The following is a 22,577-nucleotide window of genomic DNA, read 5'->3' on the forward strand; positions in this document are numbered from 1 at the left end:
CTTATAAAGTCTATTGACGTTAATAGTACCTACATCGACACCAGTGTGTTCTCCCTTCCTAGGCTTGAGGATGGCAATGACAGGCAAGAGGGAGAAGGCTAGGCAAGAACTAGGTAAGCTAGGCAGAGAGTAAGAGATGGAAGCAGCTAAACTTTTACAGGGCAGCAGGTATTCACAATATCACAAGTTTCAAAAAGTTCCTCAATGGCAAGAAGCATTCTCAACCCATAGCCTGCTGTTAAAGAGAAATTGAGGTCATCTAATATCATACAAAAGTTAGCCATAGGCTCAGGATTGAATTTTAAGGTTTTGACTTAGAAAAGCATTCCAGTTTAGGGCAGCATTACACAAGGGGCAGGAGGGGGGTGGAGAAAAAAAAAAGAAAAGATGGAATTTAAACACTGAAAACTAGTCATTCTGAAGATGGTTAAACTCAAGCACATAAATAAAAGCTTTCCTTTATATCCCAGACATACAGCAAATTACTAGTTCTATTTTCATATCATTCACTGATTTTGATTCTAAGTGGCAGTAACAAATGCGCCTAGAATTTTTATTTCTCAAACTTACGCTACTTATAAGTATATACAATTTGGTTTTCCTCAGTATTTTCCTCCCTCCTGAGCAATAACTATTCCTGTCCTATAAAAAAAAATATTCTTCACTTCAAGGAGAAGTAAAGCAACAATATACATGTCTAAGGAGAACATTTCTTGCAGAGTAGCGAAATAAGCACAAAAGAATACCAGCCAAATGTCTGTCTTATGCAAAAGCAAAACATTTTCTTACAGAAATTATAGTCCACCGTAAAGCAGTATTTTAATACACTTATCTATATAAGAAACGGAAGAATCTCTATATGACATTTATATATTTAACATATGATGTAGCAGGTAATTGATGGTGCTGATAAGCAATTGTCATTGAAATCTTAGGTCAATTAGTTATCCACAAATTGACAAATTATTTCTCCATGCCAGCCAGTAAATGTAAGAAATAAAGAATTCCATTATTTGAAATTAGCAAAGGCTCCTTATTACCTCCAAATAAAATAACTCTGAAAATTGTTTATACATGCTATTTCAAACAACTGGAAGTATTAAAAGAAGATTCATCATTCCAGAACAAGATCTTTGAAATATTTTGAAATCTGGCAGAAGACAAACAGTAGTGAGTTAAAAGTGAAAGAGCATCTTGAAATTAGTACAATTTGTCTCCAATGTTATTTATAGACTCAGCAAAAAAAATAAGGTTTTTCATGGAGGTGCCTGAGGCCTACAAATCTCATTAGTGTCATTTCTTTTCAACTCTTAAACTTAATAACGTTTATTTTAAAAGGACAAAACAAATGCTGATACACATATCCAAAATAGTCTATACAGCACTCTCTTTGCAGTATGAACTTCTTATGTACTCATTATCTAGCTTTAAATCTACAAAATTTATACAGTTCATAGATACAAAAATTCATGTTTCTAAATACTGCATTATCTGGTTTGAAATAAAAAAAAAATTCTTATGCAACAAAGGGAATTGAATTTATCTGATCTATGCTATCTTTAGAAAACAGCTTTCAGGAGTATTTTCAACTTGGTCTATCTTACGTAAACTGTCAATGTCAACAGTATCTTCAAAATGTATTATTTAAAAAACATCTTCCAGTTTAAAGTATAAAATTTGAGCCTAATTAGTCCATGAGAAAAAAGGAGAAAACAAACAATAAAACACAAAACAACCTACACCAAATTTCTTTAATACCTGGGAAGAGGAATAAATGTTTTAGGCCTACGGATATGTCAACATCTGTAATACAATACATGTCTATTTTATTTGGTAAAACATACTTTGCAGATGCAAACCATTCATAAAAAAAAAAAAAAAGAACATTCATTTGTTAGGTAAATGATGCCTTAAAGAGATTCTATGACAAAGTTTTGTGTGTGTTCTAAAATGAAATGCTAAAAAACAAGAGCAAAGATCAGAACAGATGCAAAAATACATTCAGAGATAAGTCTGTATGTAAACTTAAGTATGAGGCAGGGATAATGTTTGGAAACAATAGACAAATGGATCCAATTGTCTAACATTGAGCAGGTATGTATAGAAGTAATGAAAAAAACCCTGTGTTCTCCAACATCCCATACATTTTTATGCCGATTGCAATTACTATTTACCACTGACCGGCACAGCAAAACTGGTACAGCTCACTAAGGCATTTCTTCACATGGGTTATAAGCATTCTTATCCCTTCAGGTCTTTCACTACGACTATCAGAAATGTAGTGCTTTAAAGTAAACTTGCCAGAGGCACCTTTTCTACAACAAGAACATGAAGAAAAGACACAGTATCATTTCATAATACTCTGGAGATCAGCTGTGTATTGTGTTCCTGTGAGGCAGTGGCTAGATTATTCAGAATGGCCCCAGGAAATAGTGTTGTTTAGCCTATTTGTATTTCCCTGTCTTTTAAACAGTGACACAATCACTTATTCCTTTCGTTCACACATGTTGAGATACAGAGAATAACCCCATGGCTTGCTCAGTCCCTCTAACCTAGGCCTAAAGAATCACCTTTTAGTAGACTTTAACTCGCATTCTCATGGACAAATTAAACATTGGATACCATTGGGAACTGGGGTTTTTTTCAATGAAAATATCAACATGCCTCAGCTTCAGAAAATCTTAATAAAAACAGTTCATTTTTCCAAGGAATTGAAATTATCACATAAAATGTAAACAGCGTTTCAGTACTGAACATTAAAAAACAAAAGTACTCACAGTAACAGGTTCCCCTAAGCGGATTTCCGAGATACCTATTCTCAGAGTCACAGCTGCAGGGGGGGAAAAAGACAAAACCAAACATTCCCATTAAGCACTGTACAGCTTTAATAAAAATGCAGCTAGAATATTTATTCTAAAGAGCATGAGTTTCATTACTATTAACACAAACACATGAAAACATAAAGTATTTGATACAGTTCTTAATTAGCGTGTGCTACTTCCCAGAGGCCCTTCTCTCCTAATGAAAGAGAGCCAGAATGACTAGCTTCTGGAAAAAGACACACCTCAGTCATGTGCTGAAAATCAGTGTCTATTGTAGGATTTACCACAGGTGGTATATCTATGGTAATGAATAAAAGAGAGTCATGCAGGGAGGCCAAGCACCGGATCTCTAACCTTCCATTCCACTTCAGTGACAGCTTACTCCCTCGGCTGCTTTTGATCCATCCACTGGGCCTCTCCAAGAAAACAGCTGAGCATCAATCAGGGAGATCATTCACTGCCTAAATGTTCCTAAATATGTCTTCCTCTAACACACACAGTCCTGAAACACTACCCAGACGAGGCTTTGCACCCTCAGACACCTTCCACACCTCCTTCAGGCCATCCCTTCAGGGATGGAACATAGGTGCTCCGCTTCCAACCACACAATGGCAGGCTACAACGCATCCTTCATATTACTTCCAACTTTTTAAATGAAAACACCCCACCTCAACAACACAAAACAAAAAATCTGAAATACCCCTTAGCATGAAATAATGATTGCATTTTCAGCTACTTAACTTCTCTGAACTTCAGAGGCAATGGCTTCTCTTCATTAACCCCCTAGAGCACTAGGTGAAAATTAGACTGAATACGATGTAGTGATGCTGCTAACACAATGTGTACATGCTAAGAGCTGGAGAACTATCTTTCTTGTTGATAAGATATGCAGATATCTTCAGAGATATGAAATATCCTCAAGAACCTCACAGTGATCAAGTTGAGTCATAAAACATTTACCTAAAAATGCCAAGTACCTTAACAGAAAATTATTATCTTCCTTTTGGTTTTCTTGGCTATTCTACATAAGTCTCCAGCAGGATTTTAATTTTCTATTAAATACCCAGAATGATTCATAAAACAAAAAGAAAGCTTATCACTTCTTATTAAATTCCATATAAGTATTTTCCTAGAGGAAATTCCATATAAATATTTTCCCAGAGGAAATCTGGATCATTTAGTAGTCTGGACTACCTTTTTGTTACTTTTTCCTATAAACACTTAAATTGCAAGGTGATTTTTAAAATGTTATTTTATTTCTGAGTAATACTAAAAAAATCATAACTCTAACATCATATCATTTAACAAGTTGCAAACTGTAGAATAACATTTGTATTCCTGTTGGTCTCCTCAACAGTGATTCTTGTTCAGTGTTCAGTGTTATTAAAAAGTAGACAGAGAAACTCCTTAAACCTTTATTACAACATCATGAAGAAAATAATCAACAGTAACACTAAAACAAAAAAGTAGAAAAAAAATAGAAGCTGGACTCTGCCCTTGCCCACCCCTGGTCTTATTTCAGTGTTTACAGGGTCAACTATACAGAAATATTACATGTTTTTAATATAGAAAAACTCCAAGAAACCAAAATCTCCATATGCTACAATGCTTACTACAGCACAATATTTGTTGTCTTGTCCACACAGATACTCTGGCCCTATAGTCCTTTCCACAGAATTTAGAAGTGGGATTAACACTGTAATATCTCTCTTGTATGTACTTATAAAGGAAAGGAGAAAATAATCTCAATAATAATACACGCTTTTTCCCAATCGTGACAAAAAACTAACTAAATACTTGAAAGATCAGCTCACTAAACTAATTCAGCTTGCAAAAATAGACTCATGTCTGAAAGTGTCTTTAGGTTGGTAATTTTAAAAGAAAGAGCTGAAGAAAAAAGGATCACTTTTGAATTACGAATTTAAAGTAATTTCCTTTTCTTGTATGTAAGATTGTCACACAAAGGAGGCAGTATATCACGCAACAAATTAAAATATCATCATAGAGATTATTGTAAAAAGAATTTTTTTTTTCTAAATTGTTTTACAGACAAAGTAGAATATTAAATACAGGCAGAACTCAGAATATGTTGGGGTTTTACACCACAACACAAAAATATATTTTATATGAGTAATTGTGTATTCAGAGTCCTTTTTCCGACATGACAGGAAACTTTCTCAGAAGGCAAAAAAAACTTACCCTGCTGCTCACTGATGATGGCACTGATTTACGTATGACATGGAAGAGCAATGGCTAATGCCCAGTAAGAAGCTGCACAACTTTCCAGTAGAAGAGATTAAATAAATTCCACTATGAACCCTTGCTGGCCATAGCACTCACCCATGGTTATTTGACCCAGGGTCTAAAAGAAGCTGTCATCTCTTGACATGAAACAGGAAAAGTAGAAAATCCTTAAAAAAACCCTAAAAGATCCTTATAAAAAAAAAGTTGTTTCCATACAGCTTCCTTTCTCTATTAATCTACCTTTCTAATCAGATGAAACCATCTCCTGTGGATCAACTACTAGAATATAGCAATTTCCAGTATCACATATACCATTCTGGTATTTATATTTCTATTTATATTACAGCAAAAACACATGAATACACAGCAGAAAAATATCTATAAAATCCAGGTAATGCATCACAGGCCTTACTACTTAAAAGAACACACAGAGGAATAGTTAATACAGAAATAACTAGGTACAGAATATTTTTCAATATACAAGTATTCATAAGTATTCACTTGAATCCAAATAATTCCTAATTCCCTGACAATTACCGAAGTGACCGTCAAGAATCTTGAAGAGAAAATGGCAATGCAATTTTACAGCCAGCCATTTCAGTTGTTTCAGCATAATGCATGACGAAATGGTAAAATATGCATAATAAAGAAAGAACAGTGAATTACACCACAACACAGTATTTTGACATATTATCATATATATCATACTTTCTGTATTGGGAGCCTTATGGAAGACACTGTACTCAAGGAGCTAGTGACCTTGGGCGAGGCGTGTCTGATCTCCTCCTCCTTGTTCACCAGGCTCAAGAAACCCATGTGTGAGCACGAGCAGCTACTGGGAGGGAAGAACCTTCCAGCCCATCAGGAAGAGATGCACGATTTTCTTCTTACACAAGATAAAAGGCACCACACAACCCAGGAGGCAGGGAAGAGGCACCTCTCCACAGACGGGATCCATGCAGCACACCAGAGAAAAACCCACGGTGGATCCCTCCAGTGCTGCATCCACACAGGGTTCCTAGCAACTCAAAGGACATAAGATTTACCTGGTTTTTTTCCCCTCTTTTTATTCTTCCTTATTCAAACAGCTAGTCTGTTATGCCATTTGTTGCCAGACCTTATCGAGATACAGAAAGAATCCTACACTGCCTTCCATACGCTTCTCCTCCTCTGTCCCCCAGTGCAGAAGATTTTTGTAAGGCACATTAGAAACAGCATGAGGTGGAGTTATTGCTAGTTATGGGAACCTGCTTTAATTCAAACGAAAGATGCTATTTAAACAGTTTTCAGTGGAGTGAAAAGATGAAACTAATAGGATTAGGAAAACATCTAAAATTATTCACGTGAGTACGTATGCCAGGTTCTGAATCAATTTAGATCTCTCTTTTAATACAATCCTATTTCATTAAGCATATATATTGCTCTGCATCAGTCACTAATTATGGTTCCAATTGCAAAAACTCCTATTCGCTGAACTATTTCCTTATGAGCTTCAATCATTGTAGTAATTTTTGCACCTTTTCTGAAAGCCAGCACACATTTGACCATATGTGAAACATAATATATGCCTCATATCTGTGAAATGGGAGCTACACTCATTATTTTATGTGCCACAGGGCTATGATCATTTGCTTTAAGTAGTAATAATGAATGACTAGTTCCACTCTGGCATGACTCCAAAGACACAGCTCCCATCTACAAGGACAAATGGAGGAAGGTTTCTGCCAGGTTACATACAAGTTCTACGGTTTGTTTCAATACAGAAGTATTCAATTCATCAAGCTCACTGACCTTCTGATGGCCTGCTATTAGCAGTTCTTCCCCAACCTCTCGCTCAATTATCCTTTCAAAACTGAACCATTCTCTTTCACTTGCTTTTTTTCTCCCCAGATTTCCTGGGACTTAAAAATAAGTAATAGTGAAAATTGCATCAAAAAAAAAAAACCCAAACACTTGTCTCCTGTTTATGACCAAGTCAATGATAAATTCTGGCTTTAACTTTAAATACCATAAATATCTCCAGGTGTACATGTTTACATAAAGATTCACAGATTTGGGCTTTTTTTAAATCAACAAAAGGCACCTTTTTTTATTTGCCAGACTATGAGTTTACAAACAATCCTTTGTTGAAGCTTAGCAGTGTATATGAACTTGTGCACTAGATTTGCATCTTCCAACCCTAAGAAAGCTGGCAGTTGAGAAATACATGCTTAATATGTTTAATTTTATTGTGCTTTCCCTTAAGGAAAGGTGTATGTTCAAGCTTCTCACCTAAAGAAAACTATCAGAATATAACACTAACCCAGATCTACAGCTTTCTAAACTAGCATTTTGATCATGGGGAAATGTTCTTAATAGCAGTTCATCTAACCTTTGATCATGAAGGCAGGATTTTCTGCAGTTCTGCTGCCACTACTAAACCCTTCCTTTCAATTAAAACTGAAGCAATAAAAAGTGAAACAGGAGATGAGCAATTTAAGTATGCCTAGTCATTCCTCTAGCCGAGTTTGGTTTTAATGCCAAGACAAAAACGTACATCAAACCACTCTAACAGATAATATCCTTTTATTTAACTGATTCCCTGCTGAGGTAACTGTGTTTTGTTCTGGCTTAGGCACAGCCTTGTCAGCTATACTGAGTAGATTTTTATGACTCTTACCTCATAGCTTGTCCTTCTAAATTAACACAGACCACTTCCATAGAGTTTGAGGAAGAGCTCTTTTTCTATTCTACAGCTGGTCACAGGCAGGCCTTGGACTTCACCCAGGTTCTCAATATTGCACCTACAAGAGGTTCCCCATATATAAAGACTAACGGACTCAGCAGACTATTCCTCCATTCCTTGGCCCTGACTGGTGCCTTGCCTCAGCTTTTAGATGAGTAAGAGCATCTTCTAGGGTTAATGTTCTGCTCAAGTCTGGTCTAGCCTTTACTTCTCATTCTGTCCCGTCTAGCCAGTGGTCTTGCTCCTGCTGTCTTCCAACACCGATTCTTGCTTTTTGTCTACTTGCTCCAGTTCCTGATCTTGCACAACAGGCTCCTGCTTTCATTCTACTTTCCTGGTAGCACAGTGGTATGATTTTATGGGTTTTTTAAATAGTAGAATACTATTTAACATAACTTGGTTACTTGGAACACCTCGTGACCAAAGTTTGAACAGTGGTTTGTAAAGCTAAACTTAAAGACTTCTCTAATCATATTGTTAGGCCTTTGGCATCATAAATAGGCTATGAAGCATTGCTACACACTACTATATATTACTACATCCTCAGCATTAAAACTATACCTATAGCGCTGTGACTGCAGTTTTTGCAGATATTTCTGAAATGGGTGATGAACCTTTAGTAATAACAATGTAGTAAGGGTGACCTCAGCACAGATTCACATGCAGGTATTTACCCTGCTTATTGGTCACCCCTTCTTGAAAGGTAGGCAAGACTTCCTATCCTGCTTTCCAGGATGAGAAAATCAGCTCAGGCACATGCTTAACTATAGTGAGTAACTGTATTTGGCTGTAATTCACACCACTTTGGAAGCCATGCCATAGAAACTGCAGATTTTCAGCTCATGAGTGGTGACCTATGGATGAAAGCACCAACTTCAGCTGTTCTTCATAGAATCATAGAACGGCCTAGGTTGGAAGGGACCTTGGAGATCATTTAATCCAACCTCCCTGTCATGGGCAGGGACACCACCTCTCGACTAGACCAGGCGACACATGGGGACCGAGTGGGAATTGAACCCACGACCTCCATGTTGTCATTGTTGTCAGCACCGCGCTCAACCCACTGAGCTAACCGGCCCCCTTCTTCGGTTATTAAGTGATGCAGAACAGTGAGTGATACCTAGAATCCCAATTCACACACGTACCTGAATGCAAGAGAACAAAAATCCCCATGTTTTGACGTAGACCTTCTTGGTTTCGACTCTTATCATACAGAGCAGCCGAGGAACAGCCACATCTTCTAACCATCAACAACAGCTAAACAGGCATGGTCAATAGCAATGGAAGTGAGTGACCCCACAACCACCAGCATTACGCTACACTAGCCTGTCTCTTGTGCCGGGAGTTCAAGACTGTTTAATAGACTCGGAAGCAGCATTCTTAGTCCACAGAAGTGCTAAGATTCAGATGCAATAATTGAGCTCATATGATATATTTAATGAAAAATAGGTATTGACAGCAAAGTTAAAGAGTGCTTTGTGATTTGCAGAGAATGTTTGCTTAATTGCTAACTATTATTGTATTTTTTTCTTGCTACTACAATCTTTATTTTGCTTCAGTGAAATAAATGAATAATCTATAAACACAAATATATCCCATATATCCCTCTTACAGTTAAGGGCCTGCTTCTTAACTGTATTGACATTGCACTGTGTTGTCCCCATGATACCCATTAATACTAAAGTATTTGGACAGTTGTCTACTTTTTTTTTTCGAGCTACAATAAAGCATCCTTGGTTCTAATGTAAAAATTGGACACTTGCACTTCTCTCAGTGCCAAGATCCTTCCAGTCATGAGCAACCTTTATGCTTTAGATATAAAGAATTATCAGCCTACCTCTTAAGATAACGATAACCTAAAAGGGTAGAAGGTAATAGGATTTATGTTTCCCGTTAGGACTTTTTAATAAGGTGGGGAAATGATTTATTTGTTTCTTCTTGTAAGTGCATATAATGACATCTTGAGACAACATTTTCTGTGCAGATTAATTTGTCTCCTCCTATATAATTCATGAAAAAAGCCTAGGCCAGCAATACTACTTTTTTCTTTTTCTTTTTCTTTTTTTTTTTTAATCTAGGCTGATCTCATCCAAAAAAGCACTAAAGCATTCTATCTTCACAAACAAATTTTCCCTTTCCAGATTCCCCTCATGCTATTCAAACCCTTCCTCCCTACAAGACTAAGAATAATTAATATTATAGGGCTTTTATATACTCTTAGAAGTAATGATGTTTCAAATCACTAAAAATATTGCACTACGGGAGAAAACAAACTTTCAAACAGATGAAAAACCTACCGCATAATTAAGAGAAATTAAGAGATAAAATAAGATTTTCTCATAAACTCTAGATTATATTTTCATCTTTACTTCTATAAAAAAAAATAAGTAACCTATCGTCATCATTTGGCCTAACTAGACAAAAAGAATCTTTGCTAATCTTTATGAATCAGGGATCAAATGGATTTCACGTGCCAGTGAGCTGATGCTGCTTACTCTGAACCAGAAAATCTCATGCCCATGGCCTTACCCTTTACCTCTGCCACCTCCTTTCTCTATGCATTACCATAGTTTTGGCAGTGACGCAAAGAAACTTTTACATTTGGAAACGTAGACAGCGTTCCTATCAGAAAACGGTCTTTCAAAGTGGAGGAGGAGAAAAATGCACATTTGTTCTTACGTTTTTGATCTACTTCTACTTTTGACCTACTCCAGTCCTTACAAAGTAAATGTTAGAAATATCCCAGACAGCTAAAAAAATACACTGTTTACACCGAACTCAACCACGTCTCCAAGAAATATTAGTGTAGTTTTCTCAATTATTCTTCCTTTTAGCCAGAAGAATTAGATAGAAGCCGTGTTAAAGTAACCATCCACAGTTTATGAACACTTATTACTGCTTAAACTGAAATCCAGTCACTCCTAAACTTTTACTTTGCAAAAATCAGTGAACAGTTCACAAAATTTGCATATGTTTCATTCTTTGAAAAGATAAACACTTATGGATGTGTTAAATGTTAACTATATATCAACAACAGACTATTCATGAGTCTGTTTGCATAACGACTTTTTAAACATTTTTTTTGCAATCATTTTTAATATGAAATTCTCAGTGGAACACTGATTTTCACTAAGATTTCATGGAAAGTTTATGCATACAATTACAATTACAAAAACAAGAAGCATAGGTCTTTGGTTAAAATTACTAAATTTCTTCATATTTCCAAATCTTGCTGATCAAACAGCACTGTTAACCGCATTTAAAAATTGATGTTCATAAGTACAAACTGTTCTGCCAGTAATTTCAAAATGAAAGAGGTGTACTAAAAGTAAACACAACGGATATATACAAAAATTTCTTTCATATGATTTCCTCATGCTATTCACTGCTAGTGATGTTCTGGAAGTTTCCAAGGGTGTTTGTATATTTTTCTTATTTAGAGCACAGTCCTCAAAGAGGACTCAAAAAGAGACAGAGCACTTCAGCAATATTAGACGTTCTGACAGGCCCTGACAGTCAGTGAACATCTTCTAAATGTCTACAGCAATTAGACGAGATGAAAAAAAAAATAAATGCATACACATACACTAAATCTAAAGTGTTTCACTGCAGTTTTATTAGTCATCATTAAAATGTAAAAGTGTACTACTAATAAATGTATTTGTAGAAATATATTTAACTATTAAAAACCTTGTCTGTTTTTTACAAATGATTGAATTTAATTTTTGGGCAGTCACTGAGGGAAATGATTGCAAAGAAATACTCGGTTATAATCTTTATGCAGAAAGTTTAATGCTATAGTACTATACAGTGCTATAGAATTCTCTGTTTTCATTTCATTTTCATTGCATTTATTTTACTATGCTTTCAAGATCTGAGGTGGTTTTTGTGTTGGTTTCTTTTTATTGAGTTGTGGGGTTTTTTTTCTTTTTTTTTAACATAACCACTGTTTATACAAGACTACTGAGGCTTTTAATTTTGAGGCAATTTAAGCAAAAGACAATTTAAGAAATATGTATCTGAGGATACCATACATACACTATAATTTCCAGAAGATGGTATGAAGAAAGGCAAGTTACCTTTTTTCTTTCTACTTCAAATTATGTAAGATAACTTTGACCATTTTCTTGTCATCAAAGTCTACAATTTATCACAATATGGCAATTAATATTTTGCAGATGATAAATTCTGACTAAGCCAAAGCAAAAATTACAATTCAGAAGCAAAGCGCATTATCCATTCAGGAGTGGAGACTGCAGCTCAGCAATGCCTAAATGCTGCTTATACATTGAATGTTCAAGGATATTAAATGCAAAATAAAGACAAAGTTATGATGGTTTTCTCTAGGCTGCCAGCTATACAGTACGAGGGCATTTCAGAAAATACTGATGTTATCTAAATTATTCCTCTACCTTCTACAGTGTTAATGACATGTTCCAATATGAACATAAAGCATAAATATTTCAGAGTTTTAAGTATAATATATAGTGCAACTGTCAAGCTATCACTCTTACTTTTAGGAAGCCAAAACTCTAGATATTACATGATATTTTCAAATAACTTTCAATATTCCAAGATGACTGAGGATTTTTTTACTAGATATTCAAATGTCCAGAATATTCACTTATAATACTTGTTTCCTGTGGCACTGACAGAAGTTGTTAGGGAATCACACCTCCTTGAACAACAATGAATGGAGAGCCTTCAAAAAAAGCACGGCCGACCAATGGGAGAGTGATCATTAGAAATCAAAAACAGAGGCATGACAGTTTCCAGACTCCTAGCTTCCTTCTTGTCCTGCTGGTCTTTAAAACCACATTTTTGTCCATCAGATCATTTCAGTATCTATAAATCTATCCAATATGTTGCTCTGATAAGGTCTTTTCCTGTCTAAAAGAATTTTCTAAAGAAAACATCCCACCCCTGCATGGCAAGGTCTATCAAATCATGCCTTATTGTCTACCATTGTTTCATCATAACCATGTCTGGCCTCTTCTTAAGTCCTTTTTTAATATCTAGGCTATCAGCCCCATCTAACTTGCCCCATCTTTTATTTTACTTTATTAAAAGAGATACCGATCCAAGAGATACAGAAATATCTATTAAGAACAAACCATGTAAAAGAATATGGGTGGTTGGAGAAACTAAGAAGATAAAAATACACATTTGCTCTCCTCTGGTCCCTTTTCGATGAAGAACTCCAATCTCTATGAGTCCATTATAGCACATCATCTCATGAATTTCCTGGAGCAGAGATGACACTGATATTTCTTTATGAAGTGCCAAAAAAGTAGAAATAAATGTTACTGTCTATGTTGCAACAACAATACTGTATCTGTCAATGCTTCCAGTCTTGGCTGACTCTCCTTAAAAGTTATCTGCCCTTTAAGAAGAAATAGCTGTAAAAAAGAAAAGAAAAGTTGACTAAAATGACACTATAGCCTCATGGCAGGGTACCATGAAGTATTTCATATTAGGACTCCTAGTCTGCCATTCTTGATACCTTCAAACTATCTTTATGTTGGGTTTGATAGGCAGGCTGCAGAGTACTATCATGAAAAGCAACGCTTGCTCCTGTGCAAATATGGCGCAGAAGAGAGCCTTTAACTCCATAAATAACCCCAATGACTTCCCAAAGAGCAATTCACAGAACAAAACATTTTTCAAATGCACAAAATCTCACTGCAAACAATGACAGAATTAAAAAAAATAAATATGTGTTTTAGCTACTACAAGAGCTCCAGTGATAGAACTTGTAATGGATGAGAAAATTCTTGCACCCCAGCTGGGAGTGACAGGGAAAGCTAAAGCCTGCACTCCTCAAAAAGCTATTTTATCAGCCCAGCTCATGTACCTCAAAGACTCAAGCCCACTACAGGGAAGCTAGAAGACAGAAGCTTTAGTTGGACTTCTGATTAGTAATGATCTCCTATGCTTTGTAAGCACCACAGTAAATGATTGAACTAGTTATTGTTAGAATTAACCTGAGCTGTACGTATCACACTAGGTATAAGCAGTTATTTTGCAGGAAAGAAGGTGCTTTTCTTCCCAGGCTATGCCAACGGTGACAACCTGTCCAAACAGTTTTGTAAGTAATCTGTTGCAAATCACTACAAAACTGCAAAAAGCACCGTTCCATAGGTATTCTGAGGAGACTGAGACATGTCTTTTCGACATGTGCAAAATTTGATATGTATTCAAGAAAACCACAACCAACTATGGTGACTGGAAAATGAAAATGAAAGATGAACTGTCAGAATACAATCCTAAAAAACCCCACCTGCTCACCTGAAATATCCTACTTCCAAAGGGCCACGCTAAACAAAACACTCAGTTTTGAAGTTGAAAAACCTGAGAACTGGTTACTATTTACTATTTTTTTAACCAAATAGCAAAAATAGTAGTTTCTTACTAGCAGTGAGCTCTACAGACATGCTTAGTTTCAAAGACTTTATGTGACCAATCACTTGCGCCTGCTAACAGAACAACAGAATGCTTTACCACATCCTTAGAACTGATGAAAGTGGTAGATTAAGGGGGGAAAAAAAAAATCAGGATTACAGAGTACTGAAATTTACTAAACGATGGCCTTTTTTGACGTCAGAGAGAAATAAAGAGAACCCAGGAGGCATACAAAAATCCTGTTTAGTAATCCAAACATACGGCAGAGGTGGGATATTACTGATGCAGAGATGGTGCGGGAACAGTTACGGCATAATCCCTTCACAAGTCTCTATTTCACCAGCCTTGAGCGTTTCTATTTTCTATCCATCATTTTCTGACTGTCTGTTGGTTTGCTTCTTAACTCAAGCCTGCATAGGATAATAGGCTACAATTACATTAACCGCCTTTCATCTCGGTTTGAATTAAATTTGTTCTGCGTGCGAGCATGAAAATCTGTCCCAAGTCATTTTGCTTAAGTCAAAGAATAATAAACTCCCTTAGCCTAATAATTTAGCCAATGGTCTTAATGTTATGAAATATTCAGGTTTTGTTTTTAACTGAGAGATAATCTCAAAATTAGTACATAGGATGAAAAAATTAGTTACAATTTTTTTTTAGTAAAATATGAGAGTGATTTTAAAAGGATTTAAAATACAAACCTATCCTCAATTGCTCTCATTCTCCCACAGTCTTTTTTTCTCACTTGTTTTCAGATCGAGTTTCTAATTTATGCACAAATAATGCCATAATTTATAACATCACCCACAAATAAGAAATCTAAAATATTTTCATGTTACCTGAAACACAATTCTGCTGACTGAAATGGTCTATCGTTTCAAAAAAAGAAAGTACTTGTCACATTTTCCATCTTCTGTACTACAATTTTAAGTTTTTCACCTTTTTCTCAGTTTGTGGGTTTTAGTTGGAGTTGCGTTTTTTTTTTTGTGTTCCCTTTTGGATCTTTATTTTCAAACATATAACTGTAAATGACACTGTAAATTCAAAGTTCTACTTCAAAAGTGGCTTTTGAAAAGTGTCTTAAGTACCACATCATTTTTTTAAATGGCAGCATATCTTATGAGGAATCTTGGATTCATTTCTTCATTTACTGTGAAGAACAATGAGCATACATGCAAAGAAAAAATGCCAAATTCACATAAAATACCCATAAGAAATGCATAAGAATGATAGTAAAATACTCCATTTTAAAAATAAAAAGTGCAGGTGTTCCTGACATTTCTTTCCCATGAAATGGATAGTTTCCATGTAATTTTGAAAAATATATACATAACTAAATAAAGAATTTCCAAGCCCAGGTAAAATCTTAATTTTTGTCAACTCTAGTTGGTAAGTAAGACCTATGTATCAAGGAGGGGAGAAGGAAGGGGGAGAGAGAGTGCACCATATGACTTATTGCCACAACAGAAGGGAATTTGGGTAATCAGGCTTGGGTTCTGGAAGAAAGAAATACAGTTTTCTCTTTCTTCTCTGGAAGAAAGAAATACAGTTTTCTCTAAGGAATACTCTTGATTTCTGGCTACGATTGCAATTTGCAGAAGAAAATACTCAAACAAAGTGTTACCTGGTAGTCTTCATTACAGTGTACTAATAGAATGTATGACAATCTATTACAAGCAGGCAGAAAATTGGATAGAATTTACTATTTAGACACACATAAAGCTGGATGTATCTGGTGTATAGCACAATATATTTACTATGGAGTAAGAAGATATATCAGGACAATATTTGGGTTGCACTATTCAATGCTTCTTTTTGGTTTCCAAGCGTGCATTTAACTGGAGTAATTTAATTTGAACTTCTATCATGTTTATAATAAAAACCACTTTAGTCACCCTTTCTTTCCCTCTTTTCTCCAGTGAAAGACCGTTTGCTGAATATTAACTGTAATTTATTTTAGAGGTCAGTACTTAAATGACATCTGTGTTGCAGAAAATTTCATATAAACATAGACACAATAAAGACAAGAGACAAAAGATTTCTAGGCTGTGGAAATTAAGTGTCAAAGGTAAAAACTGAAGACAGGTACAGAGTATCCATGGGTTCAGATATTTCAGCTGAAAGAATCAACATCCTGTGGCACAACAACTAAGTCTCAAAACAACTCACAACGTTATCATAAATTTAACTGCACAGAAATATTTAAGAACATTGAGTAGAAAATGAAAAACAGACAGATAAAATTCTACAAAACTGAGCACAGAGAAAAGTCTAATCAAAGCTTCCAAAGGGTAAATGTCAAGCCATTTATTAAATCATGTAGTTAAGTATCTTCAAAAAAAAAAAATCTGTTTTCCAGAAAAGCAAGAACAAAAGCAAGAGACTAATGGTATAGGAAAGATTTCATGAAAGTCAATGAGAAAAAGACAAGAGCACTAAGGAAAAAAACATAAAAAAGTTTTATCTTTTTTATATCCTATAAGCAGTGTTGGAAAATAATTAAAAACAACAGAAAGAGGTGAAAAAATGTCCTTAAGCAACATTCAACAATAAATACATTTTTTTTAAAAAAAAAAATCATAATTCATATCTTACCCAATAATGGATTTACAGAATTCCCACTTCTGAATGGATTTACAGGTATTTTATTTTTTTGTGGATGGCACTGAACAGCACTAAAGTCATTCATCTGTTTAGATGTGCTGCTACCTCTTCTTTTACTCATAAATATAGAGGAGGCAATCTTCCTGTTCAACATGAAGGACTAATTTAAATATTTTTTCACTTCTAACAATCATCATTTGTCACCTCCAACATTACCTTACCTCAAAAACCCTTACCTTTACCAAGTCCAGAAAACAATAAACAGTAGTAAAGAGAAGGAAAACTAATGAAGACGAGCAAAACATCGAGAACAGATGGGAAGAATTTTGTGAACTAGTTTTGTGAAACTTGATGCTATTCTGTACATGACAGTTTACAATTACCATCCCAAGAGCAGGAGAAACTTAAAGTAAACCATATGTTCCCCAGTTCACACCAAATCAGGGAAATATCCCCTCTTAAACTTACGTAACAAGGTGTTATCATGTATTTAAATATTTATATGAATCAGAGGCCAAATCTTTCATTAAATCAAGGCTATACATAAGAACGGATAGAACGACCTAAACAAGAACAGGATTAGAAAATCATTTTGAAGCATCTGTTAAAAAGTAATTGCTGCCCTCATCTCTTCCTATATCTTGTAAGAATTCATTTCAAGACCAATTTTATTTATTTTTTTTAACGTTAAGCCTTCTTTATGAAATCAGATTTATTAAATCTCTTTTAGCATATCTGACTGTTCCTTTACCCTTTAATTCTTATCACTTCTCTGTGAGCAGTCCAACAACCTCTCTTACTGAACAGTGTGTTACTTCAGACACATTTCTTATGCTAGTTTGGCAATCTCACTGCTCTCCCTTTGGCCTCCTGAATTTAGTATTCCTCTGTGTAACAGTAAGTGAAAGAAGAGTGTTGTGGCAGGTCAAATTTTCAGATCTGATTATAAGTTTGCTTTGATTTTGAATCAGACTGCTGTCATTATTTAAAACAGCTTCTCTAGCTAAGCATTTGCTTTGACTTCTAGCACTTTGTTCTTTTTTTAAATTTCTGGGAAAAAAAATCCTTTTCTTGTAATATAAAAATAATAAATGAAGATGGAAAACTAAAGCTGTAAATCAATCCTTCTGTAGTGATAATCTAATAAACCACTGAGGCTTCACTGTTGAAGTTGAGGATATCATTAGGGCTCTTGGACTGATTTATGCTTTTGTAATCAAGCTCCTCAGCCCCATTATCTAGTAAGCTAGATAAAGAATACCACTTATTTTGCAACACATCCAAAAAAAATACAGAGCTCAAAGCATGCAGAGGTTACGCAGCTTAATTTATATTTTATACTTTCTAAAGGTGATTCTACAGTACAAAAGAAGAAAAGAATAGGGGAGCATTTTTAATATTAAGACATTATTATCTTTCAGCTGGTGAGTACAGATAGGATTGGTCCTACGCTATTTGTTGTTGCCCTATCAGTTATCATTCCCTGAGAATACCTTGCGTATGATGGAGGACTTGCTTTTGGTGTCACATTTTGTTGGTTTATAATATAAAAAGCTAATATATTACAGGTACTTTTCAGTAATACCGTTTATTTTAATGTATCACCTTTCCATATTTTCTTTATTTTATGTTATTCGCATAATAATCCAGGCCAAGAATGAAAAGGCAAAGAAAAAAGAATGTTTATATAAGCGTATGTGCTTTCATATGGTCAGCCTGCAGAATTCCTAACCTCAGGTGGTCTATCTCCAGATTTTGTAAACAGAATTGAAACAATTATTTCTCTTAAACAGACAAATGTGCAGCAAGGAAGAATAACATTATAGGTAATCGCATCAGATTTCACCAATCAACTACAGAATAGAAGTGTAACCTCATTTCTGAAACAATAGAGCTTTTCTATAGCCCCCTATTTTTCTTTATGTTAATTGTTAAACTACATTTCAAACATCTGGGTTTTGAGCAACTCTTCAAAACTCTTCAAAGCTCTTCGTAACAGAACAAAAACAACACACCATTTTAGTTAGCGCGCCATTAGTACAGAGGCGAGTGTTACAGACAGCATCTCCAGCACTGCCTGTGCTTGGGACATGGGGAAGCAGGAGAATATAAATTCTGTGATTCTGTAATATGGGCTCTTCTGCAACAACTGCACAGGGAGTTGAGGTGGAAAGAAGACACAATATATAAGAAAACCTGCATGACTTGTAGATGTCTGCCCATACAACTGCAGAAAAAGGCAGGTTTGCTGTAATTGGAAGAGGAAATTGAGTCTTTAAGCACAATTTAGCACTGTGTAATTTGCACACTTAGTCTACATTATTATTAGTCTATATTATTATTATTATTCATGAAAAAAGTAATGAGAAGTAATGTGCTTCTCACTCCCATGTTTTCATACCAAAACATATTTCTTAGTTCTCTCTATGCATAATTTTAATCCTTTATGTGCAAGCTGCTTTTAACACTCTCAGCAACTACTGAAGCAATTTAAAACTAATAACTGGCCACAAAGTGAAACAAAATGCTTTAAATTTAAAACCAGAAATGTAACTATTGCAGCTAAATTTTCATCTATATGTAAAGGTATACAACTGAAAGAGAAAATAGAAAATGAAAACACCAGTAGGAAGAAGATGCATATTACTTCTATTAGAGACCATAAGAGAAGAAGAAAAGCAATCTTTCCATCACCAGGATATTTCTAACAAATAGCGTTGCCAGTCCCCATCTGACCTGGCATTTCCTTATTGCTGTATAAAAACTGGGTTTTCTTCCCTTTTCTCGGTGAAGAAAATGAATAAATATCACAAGCCAAAGCTGACTGGTATATCTATTTTCCTGGTTTGAGTTAAATAGAACCAACTCTGTTCAGTGATTTTTGCTTTTCAGTTCAGGGTTTTCATCACAACATAGCTTAATTTCCTTTACTTATTTGGAAGATTTTGAAAAAAAAAGTAATAAAAATAAAATTGGACATGGTATTTTGTGCCAGTTGAGTACTGAGCAATTCGTATCAAGGAACATAAAGAGGTGCTATTTTAGTTTCAAACTTAGCTATTGGCTGATAGCTTATAGAGAGCTATGAGCTTTCACACTGGTATTTTCTATTCCCACCACTACTTCTATACTTGTAATGGTTTAATGACAAATTGATTAAACCAGATGTTTATTTCAACTCTAATAACTCTCGTACCACTTACTAATCACTACACTAAGGGCCTATCAGATGTAAATTATAAGCCTCGATCTACACGGCACAACAAATAGTGCTGTATCTGAGGGTTAAGGTCTGAGAACAGTGAAGCACTTTTCAAGAGCTTCGAAAGGCACAAGCATTGTAGATCTGTTAAGAAGAAATTAAGATTCACGGAATTTATTTAATTAAAAACAACCAAATGTTCGGATTATTACACATATTAAACTTACATACTGAAAGTAACGAAAACGTGGATGTTCAGCACAGGTAACCCTTAGAAAACTGCTTTACTTGAAATAAAAACTTCCATGCAGATCCCTTCTCATGTCATAAGACAAACGAGCAGGCCTGAGTAAACATTTATCATCAATATATTCTTCCTGCTTTAAATATTTCTACATTCAATAGAACTTAATTGAAGCAAATCATGACTGAACTGGGTAAAGAAGTGTATCTTCTGCAATGTATTAACTCGGACTGCGTAAGCCCTGACAACCGACACACAAAGGCAGCAGCTTGAGCCTTTGCTCAGTCCTGGTCAAAATTACGTCGCCAATTTGCTGGGTTAAGTAGCATCAACAAGACAAGTACTTCGAAGCTACCAAACGCTTATTCTAGTATTACAAAACTAATTTCAACAGAAAATAACTCCATAACAGGTAATATTTTCAGTTACATGTCAGTTGTTAAAATCAGTGTCACCTTCAAATCATTCAACCTGATATTATTTTAAAATGGCAAACTTAATATTAAGACTTAATACTATTTCCATTGTAAATGTTCTCTGAACTCATTCTCTGTCCAATTTAAAAAGGAAAACCTGGAGCACGAGGGGTGTGTTACATCAGTTACACCTAGTGAAGAATTACATCTGACGGTTAAATTCCAACTCACCTCCCATTAGGAATATATTCTGAATTTTCCACATATTGAAATAGTAAGGGAAATAGTTATTTTGATAGACAATATCCTAATGTTTTTATTTTATTTGTAAAATGGCCTGAAAGTTCAAGTGACAATTTCACTTTAAAATAATTTCTACATATACTTCCTACTGGTTTAAGTTATAAAGCTGTTTTACAGTTACAGGTAAGTCCATTTTAATAAAGTTCAGGCTATATTTAATAAACTGTCTCAGAAAACTATGGACATTAACAATAAACAGTCATATCAAGCATAGAACAGGTCAAATAATTGCTTATTCATTTCTGTTTAAAAGACTTTTTCTTTAAAAAAGAAAAACTATATTTAAACATTTATAAAGAATAAATGCTATTCAGAATTTACTGCGAATCGATGCTTTGTGCCTCAGTGAAGGTTGTAATTTCAGGAAGAAATGGCTTTATTTTCATTAAATAAATAAATAAATAAATAACACCATAAAACAAGAAAAAAAAATAACTAAGCAAAAAAAACCCCAGCCTCCCCTCCAAAAAAAAAATCCACAAAAGGTGTTTTGGAGGACATCCAATACTATTTAATGAACTCACCATAGAATCTTCCCTGTCACAAACCGCTAAAAAAAGTCAGAATTTATAGGAGCATGCAAAATTAACTATGTGCATAAATATTTGAGGCTCCTTTGAAGTCAACTCATTTTTACAGATCAGATTCAAATGAGAAGAATCTCCATCATCTGTGTCAGAGCTCAATATTCCTGTAGAACACAACATTTTTTACTTGTTTTGCTCATAACTGGAGTTTCTGTTCCAGGGTATTTAAGGTCTAACAGTACATAATAAAATACCAGTTCTGTATATTTAAATCAATGATCAAATTTAAAATCCTAATGCCTTTTACAGTATAACTCTACTCTCTTTACTTTTCAGCTACCCAAATCTCATTTGTCTTGATAAATACATAATGAAAATGGATCAATTCTCCTCTTCTCTAAGAAAATACTGTAAAAAGTCTAGCTAACTCCCCAATACAGTGCTACCATGAATGATTGAGAGGAAAGCATTCCATAAAGGTTTTTTAACAGAATATTTTTAAGCGCTTCTACCAGAAGAAAATGCTAAGTATCTATTTTATCCTTAGTAGAAACCACAGCAGAAGAGTAAAGAAGTATGAAACTATCATAAACAATTAACTTATCACCAGATGTAGTAATTAAAACAATCTATCATCATCTGCCACTTAACATCTTGTGCTGGTGGCCATTTGTAAGTAACGAGCAGCTGCATTGCACAGGGGCAAGAAGCAGCTGGTAAATCCAAAGTGCTTGTGGGGGCACCAAGGCAACAGCACAAGGACATCGCGTAGCAGAGCTGCACACTCAGCACAACAACTCGTCTCACGATGGAGAAAGCGGGATTCCTGGGAAGTCAAGGAAGGGGGAAGGTTTATTGGTAATACTCACAAGGCTTTTACTCCCTGTCAGGCGAGTAGCATATTCTCACAACTCTTTGCTACGTGAATACTTGGGTGTATGGCTCCTAGCATCTGACATTCTGCCTTGTCTCCTAACTGGCATCTTGTTGTTGCTCTTGTTGCTGTCATGATCCAATAGAGAATCACAGAATCATAGAATGGCCTAGGCTGGAAGGGACCTTAGAAATCATTTAATCCAGCCTCCCTG

General features: G+C 35.1%; 1 protein-coding gene across 1 annotated transcript in view; it reads right to left on the reverse strand.

The window, feature by feature from the left end:
- Positions 1 to 22,577, reverse strand: part of LOC104275016 (attractin-like protein 1) — a gene marked incomplete at both ends in the record, with an annotated part of 190,017 nt that overhangs the window by 85,964 nt on the left and 81,476 nt on the right. Inside the window, one exon of the mRNA XM_009870845.1 lies at positions 2,778 to 2,830. Coding sequence (XP_009869147.1) covers positions 2,778 to 2,830 — 53 coding nt within the window. The remainder of the gene's footprint in view (positions 1 to 2,777; positions 2,831 to 22,577) is intronic.

Source organism: Apaloderma vittatum, unplaced genomic scaffold (genome assembly GCF_000703405.1).
Source record: "Apaloderma vittatum isolate BGI_N311 unplaced genomic scaffold, ASM70340v1 scaffold7116, whole genome shotgun sequence".
NCBI lineage: Eukaryota > Metazoa > Chordata > Aves > Trogoniformes > Trogonidae > Apaloderma > Apaloderma vittatum.